The following is a 15,156-nucleotide window of genomic DNA, read 5'->3' as shown; positions in this document are numbered from 1 at the left end:
AAACAAGAAGACACTTCCACACCTCCACAGGTATGTCATCTGGACCTACAGCCTTTCTATTCTCGATTTGACTCAAAGGCTTCCTCGTCTCATCCTTTCTAATCTTTTCTATTTCCTGCTCTACAATATTCACGTCTTCCTTCCGACTCTCCCTCTCATTTTCCTCATTCATCAGCTCCTCAAAATACTCCTTTCATCTTCTCTGCACACTCTACTCTCTTTTTAGTACCTTTTCATTTCTATCTTTTATGAACCTTATCTATTGCACATCCTTCCCATCTCTATCTCTCTGTCTCGCTAATCTGTACATGTCCTTCTCACCTTCCCTCGTGTCTAACCTGGCATACAACTCAGTGTATGCTTTCTGTTTGGTCTTTGCCACGTCTCTTCACTCCACCCTGCGATTCCTTGTAATCCTCTCTTCTTTCTTTTCTACGTCCCACATCTTTTTAGCTAGCCTCATCCTCTGAATTCTGTCCTGTATGTCCTCGTTCCACCAGGTTTCTTTATCTTCTTTTATCCTATCAGGTGACACACCTAGCAGCCTCCTACCTGTCTCCCTGGTCACTTCTGCTGTAGTTTTCCATTCATCTGGAAGGTCTTCCTGACCACCCAAAGCCTGTCTCAGCTTATGTCTGAATTCCTCATTCTTTCTTTTTCAACTTCCACCACTTGGTCTTCTTTTCTATCTTTTCTCTTCTCTTTTTTCTGACCACCAGAGAAATCTTACACATCAACAGCCAATGTTGTCTGGCTACTCTCTCTCCTACCACCACTTTGCAGTCACTCTGCAGTTAAATGAAGTCCACCAGGGCCTAAAAGACCACAGAGTATGTTAGAGAAAATACTTAAACAAAAAGCATAATAAGACCAACAGGTTCATTATGGAAGGTGTATGAAATTCTATTTGAATTTTCTTTAAAAACCTGAATAATGCACTTTGCTACCTGACTCCTCTATGTAGAGACTCATTTGTACCATATTTTTTCCAGCATTTAAGAATGGATTTTACTTTGTGGTAGGTTCTAAATCTGGGATATGTATTTATTAAACCACACAGACATTGATCATTTTCCAGTGAGACCATGTAGATCTGTAATTGCAATTAAGTGCTATTTTGTGTAGAATCATGACATTTTAAGTCAAGTCAAGTCAAGAAGATTTTATTGTCATTTCAACCATATATAACTGTTGCAGTACACAGTGAAATGAGACAATGTTTCTCCAGGACCATGATGCTACATAAAACAAAGACAGAGCTTTGGACTTCTAAATAATCCTAGCCACATAAAGTGCATCTGTGCAACCTGCTGCAAACAGTTCAGGACAAAAGACAAAAAAAAGATAATACACAAAAGACAATACACAAATACCAGTGCCAACCAGTGTAAATACTGTATGTTCAAACAATATTACATGTGCGGAAATACTAAAATTACATGAGGTATTGTAAAGTATTGTGCAAAACAGCAATCGACTGAAATGTGAAAGACAGCATGTGCAAAGAGCACAAACAGTGTGCAAAACAGCATGTTAACAGTTTGATATGATGGTGCTGTAGACATGGATGTAAATTGGATATTTGGTGTGGGTCATTGCAGTCCATACAGTTGATTTTGTGTGTGTGTGTGTGTGTGTGTGTGTGTGTGTGTGTGTGTGTGTGTGTGTGTGAGTGTGTGTATTGTGCTCAGTACAGTTCAGTTATTGAGGCGTCTGATGGCTTGTGTAAAGAAACTGTTACATTGTCTGGTCGTGAGGGCCGAATGCTACAGAACCTTTTTCCAGATGGCAGGAGGGTGAAGAGTGTGTGTGAGGGGTGTGTGTTGTTATCCACAATGCTGTTGGCCTTTCGGCTGCAGCATGTTGTGTAAATGTCCATGATAGAGGGAAGAGAGACTCCAATGATCTTCTCAGCTCTCCTCACTATTTGTTGCAGGGTCTTGGGATCCGAAATGGTGCAGTTCCCAAACCAGACAGTGATGCAGCTGCTCAGGATGCTCTACATGTGATCTCTACATTTGATTACAATAAAGAACTAGGCTGTAACACTACAACATAGAAACAATCTACATATAATTGTATACATTATTCTCATTGATATTTTTCAACAACGAGATCATTTACCTGTTTTTATAAACTTTGGTTATAGAAATTCTTTAGTAACAGCTATACATTATATGGCTTTAATCAATATACATGACAGGTGTATAGTAACTAGCACTTTATATGAGCTTGAATGTGACTGGTTGATTCTGAAAGCTTCTGAAGTTTGTGCAAACACAAGCAAACTGGGTATTTTTGTCAGGACTCTGCCCGGACTTTGGCCATGTGCCTTCACGTGTCTGCCCCGCCCTTGTCTTTTCCTCCCCGCCTCTGCACACCTGTCCCTCATGTCTGATTAATTATTTGTACTATTTAGTTGAGCCGCGTTGCCTTGTGCAGCACGGAATCCTCTGTTGTCTTCTGTTTTGTCCTGTCGTCTTTTCCTAGTCTCTGTTTCGTGTTTTTTATGTTAATAAATCCCTGTTTTTTGTTAAGCTTCCTGCATTTAGGTCCATTTTTATCCCCGCGTCACTGACAATTTTACATTTTTGTTTGTCTTTTTTCCCCTTAAAGATTTCTGGTTGTTTATCAATTAGTTTTTAAGATATTGCAGTTTCACAATAAAGGTGAAAAAGGTTCACATGTAGAGTCTATAGATATATTCTATGTCATGATCAGATTCATATTTGCAGCAACTGACAGATGTGTTTCCATATTTAGAGGACACTTTGCATTGGCAGCACATGCTTCAGTGATCTGGGAGTGTTTATAGTGCTGTGACTTTAACACTTAATGACTGAGAGCTGCTGCTACAGCAACTTCACCCACAGCTACCATGACTTTGATCCCCGTCTTCATCTGGACACTGATCCTCTGGACTCAAGGTCAGACACTGCTTCATATTTTATCTCTACAATCATCTGTTCATACTAATACACTTCTATTAGAATATTTCAGTTTCATGCTGCGTTATTGTGTATTTTTCAGAATGCAGAGGTCAAGCCACAGTAACTCAGACTCCTGCAGTGAAATCTGTTCTTCCAGGAGAAACAGTCACCATCAACTGTAGAACCCAATCAGGCAGTGTATTCTTACAGCTCATATGGTCACTACTTATACTGGTATCAGCAGAAACCTGGAGAAGCTCCTAAACTTCTGATTAAATTTGTAAATAAGCTACAGTCAGGTATTGCAGCTCGTTTCAGTGGCAGTGGATCTGGATCTGATTTCACGCTGACCATCAGTGGAGTCCAGACTGAAGATGCAGGAGATTACTACTGTCAGAGTTTACATTACATCAGTAGCATCAACCTGTTCACACAGTGTTATAGAGTCGTACAAAAACCTCCCTCAGTCAGATTGTAGAGAGACTGAACTGCTGCAGCTGGGAGCGACTGCAGGTGCTGAGTTGGAGGATGTGATACGACACAATGACACTCTGTGGAGGAGAAGAACCACATCACACTTACTCACAACTCACATTAGAGATCTCTTAATAATCATCACACCACACTGAACACAGTCCATTATGTTGTTGTTTTCTACAGTCATGGTTCTTACTCTTACTATTGGAAACATCAAGTATCTGATCATCACATTTATTTATCTTCCATTTTATGCCCCAAACTCCATCTAAACTATCTTGTTCACAAAGTACGCTCCCAGCGTACAATGACACTCTGAGGAGTAGAAGAAGAACCATATCACACTAACCCACAGATCAAATTAGAGATCTCTTAATAATCTTCACCCCACACTGAACACAGTCCATCTCATACACTACTGTAAAATAAATAGATTTAAAGTTTTCAAGATTGTTTATTTATCATAACTCAAACTTTGATCGATAATTTTTACATTTTTTTCAGTGTCTATCACTAATCCTACCCCAGTACAGTCTCTGATTCTGACCTTGTTATTAATCTGGTCTCAGCCTCAGTCTCTGTCTTGTGTCTGTTTCAGGTCACAGTCTGGTCCTGCTCTGGATTCTGACTCAGTCACTGGTGTAACTCCTCCTGTCCAAACTGACTCTTTCTAAATGTTTCTGAATGAACCTGGTGTTCATTCTCTCCACTTCCTTGTTCAGACTGAGACCTGGTTCAGAGGATTCAGGGACACTGTGTGTCTCACACTCTCACACACCTCTTGTACTGTCTCATCTTAAACAGTTTCATTCTTTTAGTGCTGTTTCTTTTGGAAATGAATCTTATTCCATTGGTTATTCTCCTTAGTCCTGAGGTATTCTTACTTCTTCACCTTTTACATTTAAGCCTCCTTTCAGACAAGCCTTCAGTCCTCCTTCATGCTAGTTTACATGTTCTGTACCTGATCGCCACCCATCCATCATCCATATGATAGCAGTCGGGGAAAAAGGTATAATGATTGATTGTGTTTATTATTATATGTATTAATGCAGAGTACATACATTAAGCATTCAATAAATTATTGAGTAATGGGGGTCTGTGTCCCAGTGGAAATTTATGCTAGCAACGATCCTCATCAAAATTAAATAAAGATTAATTATGAGCTCTTTCTTCTCCTGCTGTTATAAAGAGATCAGTGTGAGAACTTCACTAAAGGTCATCAGGAGATTTGAGTGTCAGCTGTAATTTTCACTGTTTTCTGGAGTTTTCACAGTTGTGTCTTTATGCACTGGGTGTAAAAACCTTATTAATTTCTGTAAATAACAGACTACAATGCTGGCTGACAGACAGACCTGTGTTCTCAATCCACAGCAAGTGTTAAGAAGAGAGTAAGAAGTGTGTAGAACATCACCTGCTCTGCTCATACATTTAGGTGGAAGTTTCATTGCAGGACATTAAAATTTAGGACTATTATCTAGAACATGTGTATCATGTCAGAGAGATCAAACCCTGTAGAAACCGGATCTGAAAATGGACAAGATTTCGGTTTTGAATAGGTCTCTATTACCGATATCGTATGATTTATTTTTCTTTATCATTATTTCATCCATTCATTTTCTACCGCTTATCCAAACTTCTCAGGTCACGGGGAGCCTGTGCCTATCTCAGGCGTCATCGTGCTTAAAGGCAGGATACACCCTGGACGGAGTGCCAACCCATCGTGGGGCACACACACACTCTCATTCAGTCACACACTAGGGACAATTTTCCAGAGATGCCAATCAACCTACCATGCATGTCTTTGGACTGGGGGAGGAAACCAGAGTACCCGGAGGAAACTCCCGAGACACGGGGAGAACATGCAAACTCCACACACACAAGGCGGAGGTGGGAATCAAACCCTCAACCCTGGAGGTGTAAGGCGAACGTGCTAACCACTAAGCCACCGTGCCCCCTATTTCATCCACATAGTTCTTATTTTCATGTCTAGCTTGTGTAATTGTGTACATTTTTTGTCTGCACGTCATACAACAGGACACAATTCTGATAACGTCATCAAACCAAACCGCAGCAAACTCTACTCTCCTCTTCACACTACTATTTCTTTATATTTGTCACATCATTATTTTGTATTAAATTTCATGGATTTTTTTTAAATAAAGTAATGAAGCTTTTAGACAAAGAAGACACTTTTCATAAAGAGTTTGGTTCCTGCACCAAAAGTGTACCACAGTTACATTCACTCACACACACACACACACACACACACAAAGTTCAGTAATTGTCAAATTTACAAAACACAGTTGTATGACTAAAAGTTTTGACTAGAGGATAAATGATGAATAATGAATGATGGACTAGTGATGAGATTCTCCTGAGAATTTCCAAGATATTAAACAAATCTATCAAGTTTAATTAACATATTTATACCAAAAAATATTTTCCAGAAAATCTCCATCTGAGTCCAGAAGTAAAATCCACACAATAAGTCTGTAGTAGTGTGAGAATGAAAGTAAGATTGGGGGAATGTGGTAAAGGTGTTTCCATACTTAGAGGACACTTTGCATTGGCAGCACATGCTTCAGTGATCTGGGAGTGTTTATAGTGCTGTGACTTTAACACTTCATGACTGAGAGCTGCTGCTACAGCAACTTCACCCACAGTTACCATGACTTTGATCCCCGTCTTCATCTGGACACTGATCCTCTGGACTCAAGGTCAGACACTGCTTCATATTTTATCTCTACAATCATCTGTTCATACTAATACACTTATTGTTTCTATTAGAATATTTCAGTTTCATGCTGCGTTATTGTGTTTTTTTTTACAAACCACAGCACTCAACCTTTCAAAACCGAATTCCTCTAGGAACTCTCGCTGACGAAGCTTAAATGTCTGCCAGAAACTCCCATCCAGCCAATATCACGGGGAAGAGGCAGGGCATGGGGTGTAATATGAGGATCATGCAATCAAGTTACAGGTGGAAAGGTGACATAATGGCAACTGCTCCCCGGTGAGCAAACACTTTTATTAAGGTGCACACATGGCTTCCCCATGTATATGTAAAAACAACCACATCATCAAGGTAGGACTCACAGTTGTCCACATTACCTAGGACCTGAGACATTAGATGCTGAAATGTAGCAGGAGCATTTTTTAGGCAAAAGGCCATGACAGTATTTTGGAGGAACCTATCTGGTGTACTAAATGCAGAAATTTCTGATGCACATGGGGTGAGTGGTACCTGCCAATAGCCCTTCAGATGATCCAACTTTGTTACAAACTTAGCACTACGTATCCGACCTATCCAAAATCGAAAGCTTTTATCAGGTTTTGGAACTAGTATGCAAGGTAGACTACAGCTAGGCACAGCAAGACCATTTTCAATCAAATAATCTGTTTCTGCTTTCATAATGGCATGCGGGAAGTCGTGGCCTAATGGTTAGAGAGTCTGACTCATAACCCTAAGGTTGTGGGTTCGAGTCTTGGGCCGGCCACGACTGAGGTGCCCTTGTGCAAGGCACCAAACCCCCAACTGCTCCCCGGGCACCACAGCATAAATGGCTGCCCACTGCTCTGGGTGTGTGTTCAATGCAGAGAACGAATTCTGAGTATGGGTCACCGTACTTAGCCGTATGTCACGTCACTTTCACTTTGTGGGATTAACCCTGTATGCATGTTGTGTGAAATGTATGCTCCACTGCTTTCTTATCAAATCGCATTTACAAATGGGACTGTGTTGCAGCCAGCGAGTGTTTGGCTAATTCACAAGCTGCGTAACATACTCTAGGATGCTCTTGACTTCAGATTTCATAGAACTTTGAGACAAGAACTCTTCCTATAACACCTTAAAAAAGGACCACGAACAGCATGAACAAAAACTAATTCAGCTGGGCTGAACCCAAGAGGCTCTTGCACTGCATCAGGGATTGCAAATAATAATAAGGGAATCCCTTCATCCCAGTCCTATCCCTGACTGGAACTGTAGGTCTAAAGCATAGATTGTAATGACTGATTAATCCTCTCTAAAGCACCTTGGGATTCAGGGTGGTTTGCACTAGATACTTTTTGGTAAATGTGCAGTTGCGTCATAAACTTTCTGAAAAGTGCAGACATAAAATTTGAACTTTGGAGTGTTGTACTTGCTGGGATGCATTTTGGCAACTCAAAGGTGGTAAAAAAAGGTTAGCAAGTAGGTATGACCAGACTTGGAAGGGTCCCAAACAGTCTATTAAAATTCTTTCAAAAGGCTCACCCATCACAGGTATAGGATGGATGGGGCAGTGGGAATAACCTGATTAGGTTTACCAGCTACTTGGCACACATGACAAGAATGGCAATAACTGCTGACATCTGACTTCATACCATGCCAAAAGAAATGCAATAAACACGGTTAAAGTCTTTCTCACTCCTAAGCAGCCAGAGAGATCATGGTCATGGGAAACACTTAAAACTTGGGCTGTGTATGGCTTTGGAACCATCATGGGTTTGGAGGTGTCCATTTATGCATTAACATGTTGTCAATAAAGAAATAAGCTGTTAAAAGCTATCCAATTTTGACTTTCAGAGGTCACATCCTACAAGTAGTTTAACACATTCCTTCTTCATTACAGAAATAAATTGAATGTCTGGATCCATTGCAGAACTGGGGATCAAATCTTTGCTTTCACACACAGGATTAATACCACACATAAATGAGTCTAAATGACCATCAGCATCTTTAATTTTTTTGGGCCTGGGCACACGTCACCATACAAGAAGTAAAAACAGAGAAATTCGCATAACAGCTCATCATTTTCATTCAAAATTGAGTTGTCAGTTACCACAGGCCAACAGAAAACCTTCCCACCAGCTAAATCGTTGCCCAAAATAAATGAAACCCCTTGGCAACTGCACACAAATTGCAACTATAACGAATACAGCCGATAGCAGGAAAACACCCTCCAAAATAAAGGACTGAGTGGCTCCAGTGTCTCCTCTAATGCGCACAATAATTCAAAATCCAAACCCATGTCAGAAAGTGAAACCGTACCATCCATAATAAAAGGTTCAAATTTAGAATCAATGGACGAAAGTAAAAGTAAACTGTCAGTGTTGCGGTGGTACATGCGCTAAAGCAACACTTTTTTTGTGCTTTCCGTCGATTTTTGTGAGTATTCATAGAGACCATCTCGAAAATCTCACACCTTTGAGAAGAAAAAACAGTTCTGTGAGTAAGCATAAACTCGTTTGCCAAATCGGCAGCATCAGCAAGCGAAGCGACTTTTATAGAACACTATAGACATGAAAGACACGACTTAAATTCTTCTAACAGTATCAGTTCTTTTAACTGTTCCAAAATTACAACCTTGTTTGCAGCACACCTCTTATCAAACAAAGCAGATTTTTCACGCACAAACTCAACATACGTTTGGCTGGCGGTTTTGGCATGCTTACGAAATTTTTGCCGATAGGTTTCAGGAACAAGTTTATACGCCCTCAAGACAGATGATTTAACGATTTCATAATCCATACTCTGTTCTAACAATAACGCTGAACACACTTCCTGAGCATTCCCCACAAACTTGAATTGTAATAATAACATCCAAATGTTTCTAGGCCACTGCAGAGTCTCCACCTCTATATAGAGAGAAAAATTATTTCTGGATGACGTGCCCTATGTTAAACAACAAAGATATTAGTGTTTGTCCTCAATTCTGCATATTTTCTCGCTGTTTGAGGTGCCACATGCTTGCTCAGTGCTCATGGTGTCCTGACACTGGCTAACTTGCAGGATCCTGTCCTGGTTTATCCATTGTCCACTCTATTACCCACTGTTCTGTAAATTATAGCACTTTCCCTGCTCTCCACTGACCTCATTTAACAAGTCAAGCATCAGCATTTTGGATCATTTGAAATGGACTAATTGTAATCATAGGTAGACCTGCAAGCAGTGAGTTGCAGTAGTCCAGTCTTGAAATGTCAAGAGACTGAATAAGTACCTGAGCAGCCTATGAGGACTGCTCCATTGATTCTAAAAACCTTTTAGTCAAATGTAAGCTGTGTCTTTCTGGTTCTATCTACTGCGATAAACAGCAACTCCAATCTGTCTAAGCACCTCCAGAAACTACATGCCTCGATGAAGCTAGAAGCTTACCCTGTGTCGGTGGACACACTCAAAGTGAGCCAAGCCATTCCAGCCAAATGAAAGCGACTAGATTTTAACCGGACTGTTAGCCAGGGACCGATCAACAAACAGTTTTGTTGTTGTTTGTATAGACCATAATGCATAAAAGGGCATTAATTGGAACATTAAAGAATGTTCTTTAAAAAAGTAACTAAAAAGTTACTTTTAACAGTAACACATTACTTTTTGGTGTAAGTAATCAATAAAGTAATTGAGTTACATTTTGAATGAAGTAACTAGTAACTGTAACTAGTTACTATTTCTTAGTAACTAGCACAACACTGGTGGGGATGAATCACCAGGGATGAACAACAGTTCAGTTTTTCTGGGATTGAGTTTCAGCTGATCTTATTCTGCTATCATCCATAATGATATTGTACGCCAAACATGCTGATACCTGAGCAGAAGCAATGCTATCTGAGGGTGGGAAAGAGAATAAAAGTTGAGTGTCACCAACTTAGCAGTGTAAGAGTCCCCATGTGAGGAAATAACTTCAGCAAGAGAGTGAGTATACAAGTTAAAAAGTACGAAACTCTGGTAAAAGGCTGAAGAGGATGAGGACAGATGACAGCTAAGCTGATCTAGCAGCATTTCGTTTCTCAGAGACAGCAAAAAGTGCAGTCTCTGTGGAATGTGCTGTTCTGAAGCCAGACTGTTTGGGATCTTGGACATTAATCTTTGAGGGATTCTACACAATGTGTTCAAAAATTTTTAAAAGAAAAGAGAGAAGCGAAACTGGTTTGTAGTTACTGATGGCTTTTGCATACAGAGCAGGTTTCTTCAGGATGGGAATAACCCTTGCTCTCTTGAAGGAAATTGGTAAATGATGAGATGATAGGAATCCATTGATGACTGTGATGATCAGGAGCAGCAGTGGGTAGCTGTTAGGATTGCAAGACTGGATAAGTTGTTAAATCTCTTCTGCTGCTATGGTTGAGAAATGTGACAATGAAGGAGTAAGGGAATCCTGGCTGTGAAATGTAGGTGCAGTCAGGGCAGAAATAAAAGTCTGGCAAATTTTCTCAATCTTCTTTGTTATATTTATAATCACACCTTCCAGTGTCACCCATATGAGGATGGGTTCCCCTTTGAGTCTGGGGTCTCAAGGTTTCTTCCTTTACCAATCTAAGGGAGTTTTTCCTTGCCACTGCTGCCTGAGTCACCTCAGACTTGCTCATTGGGGATAAATACATACACATTGTGAACTAAATATATCTAATATCAATCTTGAATTTTGTATTCTATTAATCTTTATTATTCTTTATATTAACCTTTTGTTCTATGTTTATGTTCTGTAAAGCTGCTTTGAGACAATGTCAATTGTAAAAAGCGCAATACAAATAAACTTGAATTGAATTAAAAAGAAGCAAAGTCTTAAGCAGTCATTGAGGATGAAGCAGGTGTTAGCGGGGTTTTTTTTTGTTGTGGAGATTATGAGGGTCCAACCCAGTCTCACGGCAGTTCGTGTCACAGGACACGAAATGTAATCTATTCAAATCGTGTTCGTGGACACGAATTTCCCCTTTTTTTCGTGTCCCTCAGCACGACTTTCGATCTAATGTATTTCAATAGGAAGCATCTTTCGTGTCTGCACCACGTTTTTTTCTGCCACTCGGAAGCATTGTTTTTGCTCATTTGTTATTCATTTTAATTCATTTTTAATCTTTAAGCACTACATTACTCAACATTTAACCAGGAGATTTTTATCCTTGTTATTATTGCTTTGTGCTATGGTCTACTTTTACTGTGTTGAAGACGTCAGCTAAAACTAGCTGTTGACCCACCGCCGATTCTCTTTTAATGACATCCTCATCTTTCTTTCAACACATAAACACGAAAGTGTGCTTGATAATGCAACAATACGATGTCATGACCATCCGTATTATTTTATTCTCCTTCTACTACAACCCAGTCTCACGGCAGTTCGTGGCATAGTCACGAACTGTAATCTATTGATTCGTGTTCGTGGACACGTATTTCCCTTCTTTCGATCTAATGTCTCACGGCAGTTCGTGTCACAGGACACGAAATGTAATCTATTCAATTCGTGTTCGTGGACACGTATTTCCCTTCTTTCGATCTAATGTATTTCAATAGGAAGCATCTTTTGAGTCCGCTCCACGTTTTTCTTTCTGCCACTCGGAAGCATTCGGACAGTAAACTAAATACTACAGTACCCATGAGCCTTTTCTATTTTTACTATGTTGATGACGTCAGCTAAAACTACCTGTTGACCCACCGCCGATTCTCTTTTAATGACATCCTCATCTTTCTTTCAACACATAAACACGAAAGTGTGCTTGATAATGCAACAATACGATGTCATAACCATCCGTGTTATTTCATTCTCCTTCTATTGTGAGAACGGGGGATTAACTGTGATTATTAAGTCAATTAAAATAATATAAAAAATAAATTAAATTAATTAGTGGACGCCCGCATTACCCGTGAGCCTCAGCGGAGACGGCTGCTATGGAGACGGAGCCAGCCCGCTTTGCGATTGGTTGATTTCTGCAGGCCGCGAATTCTCCTTCATTGCGCTCAACCCACTACCCAGGTAAGCCACGAGACTTGAATGTAATGATCAAATTTGTTTAAATGTTATAATTGATGCTTTTCTTTGGGATTAGACTCACATGGTTTACATGTTAGAGCAAAGAATTAAAGGCCGACCGACGGTTTGCATTTTAACAGTAAAAAAAAGAAGAAAAAAAACCACGCGCCTTTTGTGCAGTCATACAGAAAATGGGAAAAACGTGAATTTTATTGGTTTATTAAGTATTTTAAGGATAATTTGTCACATTTTAAACATTTTTTCAACATGTCTAGCCTTCACTACATAATGAACTTTTTCTGTTCTCCCTGCAGATCCCGTCTAACTTCACCTTCACCCTATATAATCACCTCATTCCCAAAAACCAAAGGCACTTTTAAGAGCCAACCTCTCTATCTATCTATCTATCTATCTATCTATCTATCTATCTATCTATCTATCTATCTATCACACACACACAACCTCTCTGTTCATCTATATTTCTATCAATTTCTTCAATATCTATCTGTTCTCTATCTCTATTTCTCAATCTTTCCTCTCTTTCTGTCATTGTCTACTTGTCTGTTATCTGTCTCTGTCTGTCAGTCTGTTTGTCTGTATTTGTCTGTGTTGCAATGGCCACCAGATATGTCTTTGACCCACAAAACCCCCAGTACCAAGAGGGGAGACGCATGGTTCTTGAAATGGAACTTGACCGCCTTACAGCTGAATCCAAGGTCAGAGTTTTTATATACCTCAATCATGTTATACTTGAACATACAGACGGGGGACAAATTTAAGTAAAAACATAATGAATGTGGAAGGATGAGTGTATTAGATTTCAGACAGGTATATTGCATGATGAGTTAAGCAATTAACATCCTATCATATTCTCTGGCATATGTAAATGAGGGAATATATTTTGGAAGAATGGAGCTCCATCCCCTGAGTTAGAGACTTCTATGCCAAGGCTCATTCAAGCCGTTAACACCTTACTAACACACTATGCTGTTTTCTTTTTACTAGTTACATTTCTTTTGGTTCCAGTACATTCAACATTATCAGTCTTACAAGAAATATTCACTCCAACACACAGAGAGCAGCTTTGGAGAGGAAACGTGCAGGCTCTGGAGGAGAACCTCCACGGACTTCTAAAAGGGTCTTTAGAGTGGTAGGTCGTGGCAAGCCAAGGGGAAGGCGAGGAGGGCAACGCAAAGCCTCAGCTACAGGTTATATGTGAATTATTTGACGTTTTTTGGAATTTACTATGTAAATAGTGGACCAACTGAAATTAGAACACTGTGATTGATTGATTGAGAATGTAAAATACTCCAATATCCAAAAAGATATTAAAAAGTTCAGAAACCTTTTTGTGGCACTATTATAGAAGACATTACCAAGTACTTAACAGAAATGTCTGATTTCAAAAATTGTTCAGTATATACAGTAGGTTGAAAAAAAAAGAACATGAATGCAGTTATAGCCTAACCTGTTGTTATTCTTCTGTGTTTTACAGTCACATACCCTCCGGTTGAGTGTTCTCTGTCATCCAGTGTGGAGGTTCCCTCAGAAATACTAAATCCTCAAGAGGAATTTGGTAAATAACAGTGATGGATTTAAGTTTAAATCTGAAAGTCATGTAAAAGTAAAGTAATTAAAGACAAAACCCTTAGACAAAACTGTCAGTGCAGTAGATGGATTAAGAACACAATGTAGTAAAGATGTGGTCCAGTTTGATACTGAATCATGAAAGTTTATTCAAAATATTGATCAGTTGACTTTTAATTGGCCCTTATCTAAATCGTCCTTTACAGCTTTTTGTATTTGCTTTACAGAGAAAAATATGGAGAGGCTCTCAAATATTTTGGCATCATGTCTTTCTGCTGAGTCTCAAAGAAGCTCTGCTTCATCATGGTCTTTTCGGAAGCAGAAAGCCTCAGAGCGCTGGAAAGAGGCAAGACCGTACCACCTACAATGCCTTATCGCAAAGGAGGCTGTTGGTCATCCCTTGTGTTGCCTTTGCCACGAGCCTGCTGTTATTAGGTTGGCTTTCAATAATATTAAACTTTAATTACCCAGGGTTGGTTTGCTGAGAATTAATGCTCAGTGGCGTGCTTTATAAGCTAAGTTGCATGTCTTGTGGAATGGTAGAAAACTTGGATACCCAGTTGAAAACCACATTAATGACAGGTTAATTGTCATTAAGGAACTTTGTGCTGTGAGGAGCTACTATGCAGTCCTATAAAATCAAAACAGAACTACTCAAAGTAAATTTGAAATAACTTAAATTATTCACCTGAAATAATGTATTATATTAGAATGTTTTTTTGTTTTGTTTTTTTCTCCCTAGGTGCAGAGAGTGTCTTCCTGAGGATTGGTTCTGTGGGGACTGTGATGTATTGCATCACATAAAACAGCCACTCCACAACAGGGAAAGTGTGATTCATGGGTTTTTTGAAGCCATTCCTCCAACCTCATGCATCATGAAAGGAGAAGGTGGATATTGCACCCATGAGCAAGGTACATTCTCATGAAAGTCTTAATTTTGCTGTTCATGTGTTTCAGCAGCCAGTTACAGATAATCAAAATTAGTGGTTTTCTTTCTTTTTGCCAGCTTGCGTTTTGCCAACTGTGAAGGTGCCAGACTGCTCCTGTGAAGGCACAAGCTTCACTGTATTACCAGGCAAACCAGTGATTTTGATTACCATCAATGGTAACAACAATATACAGTATTTAGAATTCTTTTTTAGATTTGATGTTTTTCACACTGGTGTGCTGTGACATTGTGCCCGTCAACACCCATGGTATTGACATTAACTGGAACAAATACAGACATCTTTTTTATTTTTGTCCTCTGGAAACAAAAAAAAATAGTTAGCTGTTGCAAAGCAGTAACATCCTTTGCCTGCTTCCAGGATGAAGTCCAATCGACACAGCTGTTTGGAATTTGGTGAATTAGACAAATGTAAACAATGTAGGTGTGATACTCAAGAAGTATGAGTGCTATACTGGGATTATAGGAACTTAAGCAATGTCTCTCAACCATTCAC

General features: G+C 39.5%; 1 protein-coding gene, 1 pseudogene and 1 gene segment (V, D, J or C); 2 read left to right on the top strand and 1 right to left on the bottom strand.

The window, feature by feature from the left end:
* The window catches only part of LOC132856622 (immunoglobulin kappa constant-like), a 135,162-nt gene extending 129,527 nt beyond the window's left edge, over positions 1–5,635 (bottom strand). Inside the window, 1 exon segment of the C gene segment in view lies at positions 5,598–5,635. Coding sequence covers positions 5,598–5,604 — 7 coding nt within the window.
* Positions 2,873–3,408, top strand: LOC132857249 (probable non-functional immunoglobulin kappa variable 6D-41; annotated as a pseudogene).
* A 5,964-nt stretch (positions 5,636–11,599) lies between the features above and the next one.
* Positions 11,600–14,688, top strand: LOC132857350 (uncharacterized). Its single transcript, XM_060887321.1, has 6 exons — positions 11,600–12,843; positions 13,203–13,335; positions 13,623–13,703; positions 13,942–14,149; positions 14,457–14,626; positions 14,672–14,688. The coding sequence occupies exons 1-6, from the start codon at positions 12,742–12,744 to the stop codon at positions 14,686–14,688; spliced, it is 711 nt and encodes a 236-aa protein (XP_060743304.1). The 5' UTR covers positions 11,600–12,741.
* The last annotated feature ends 468 nt before the right edge of the window (positions 14,689–15,156 follow it).

The sequence above is a fragment of the Tachysurus vachellii genome, chromosome 14, assembly GCF_030014155.1.
Source record: "Tachysurus vachellii isolate PV-2020 chromosome 14, HZAU_Pvac_v1, whole genome shotgun sequence".
Lineage (NCBI taxonomy): Eukaryota > Metazoa > Chordata > Actinopteri > Siluriformes > Bagridae > Tachysurus > Tachysurus vachellii.
Note: the sequence above shows the minus strand (reverse complement) of the source record. Positions and strands in the feature narration are given on the sequence as shown.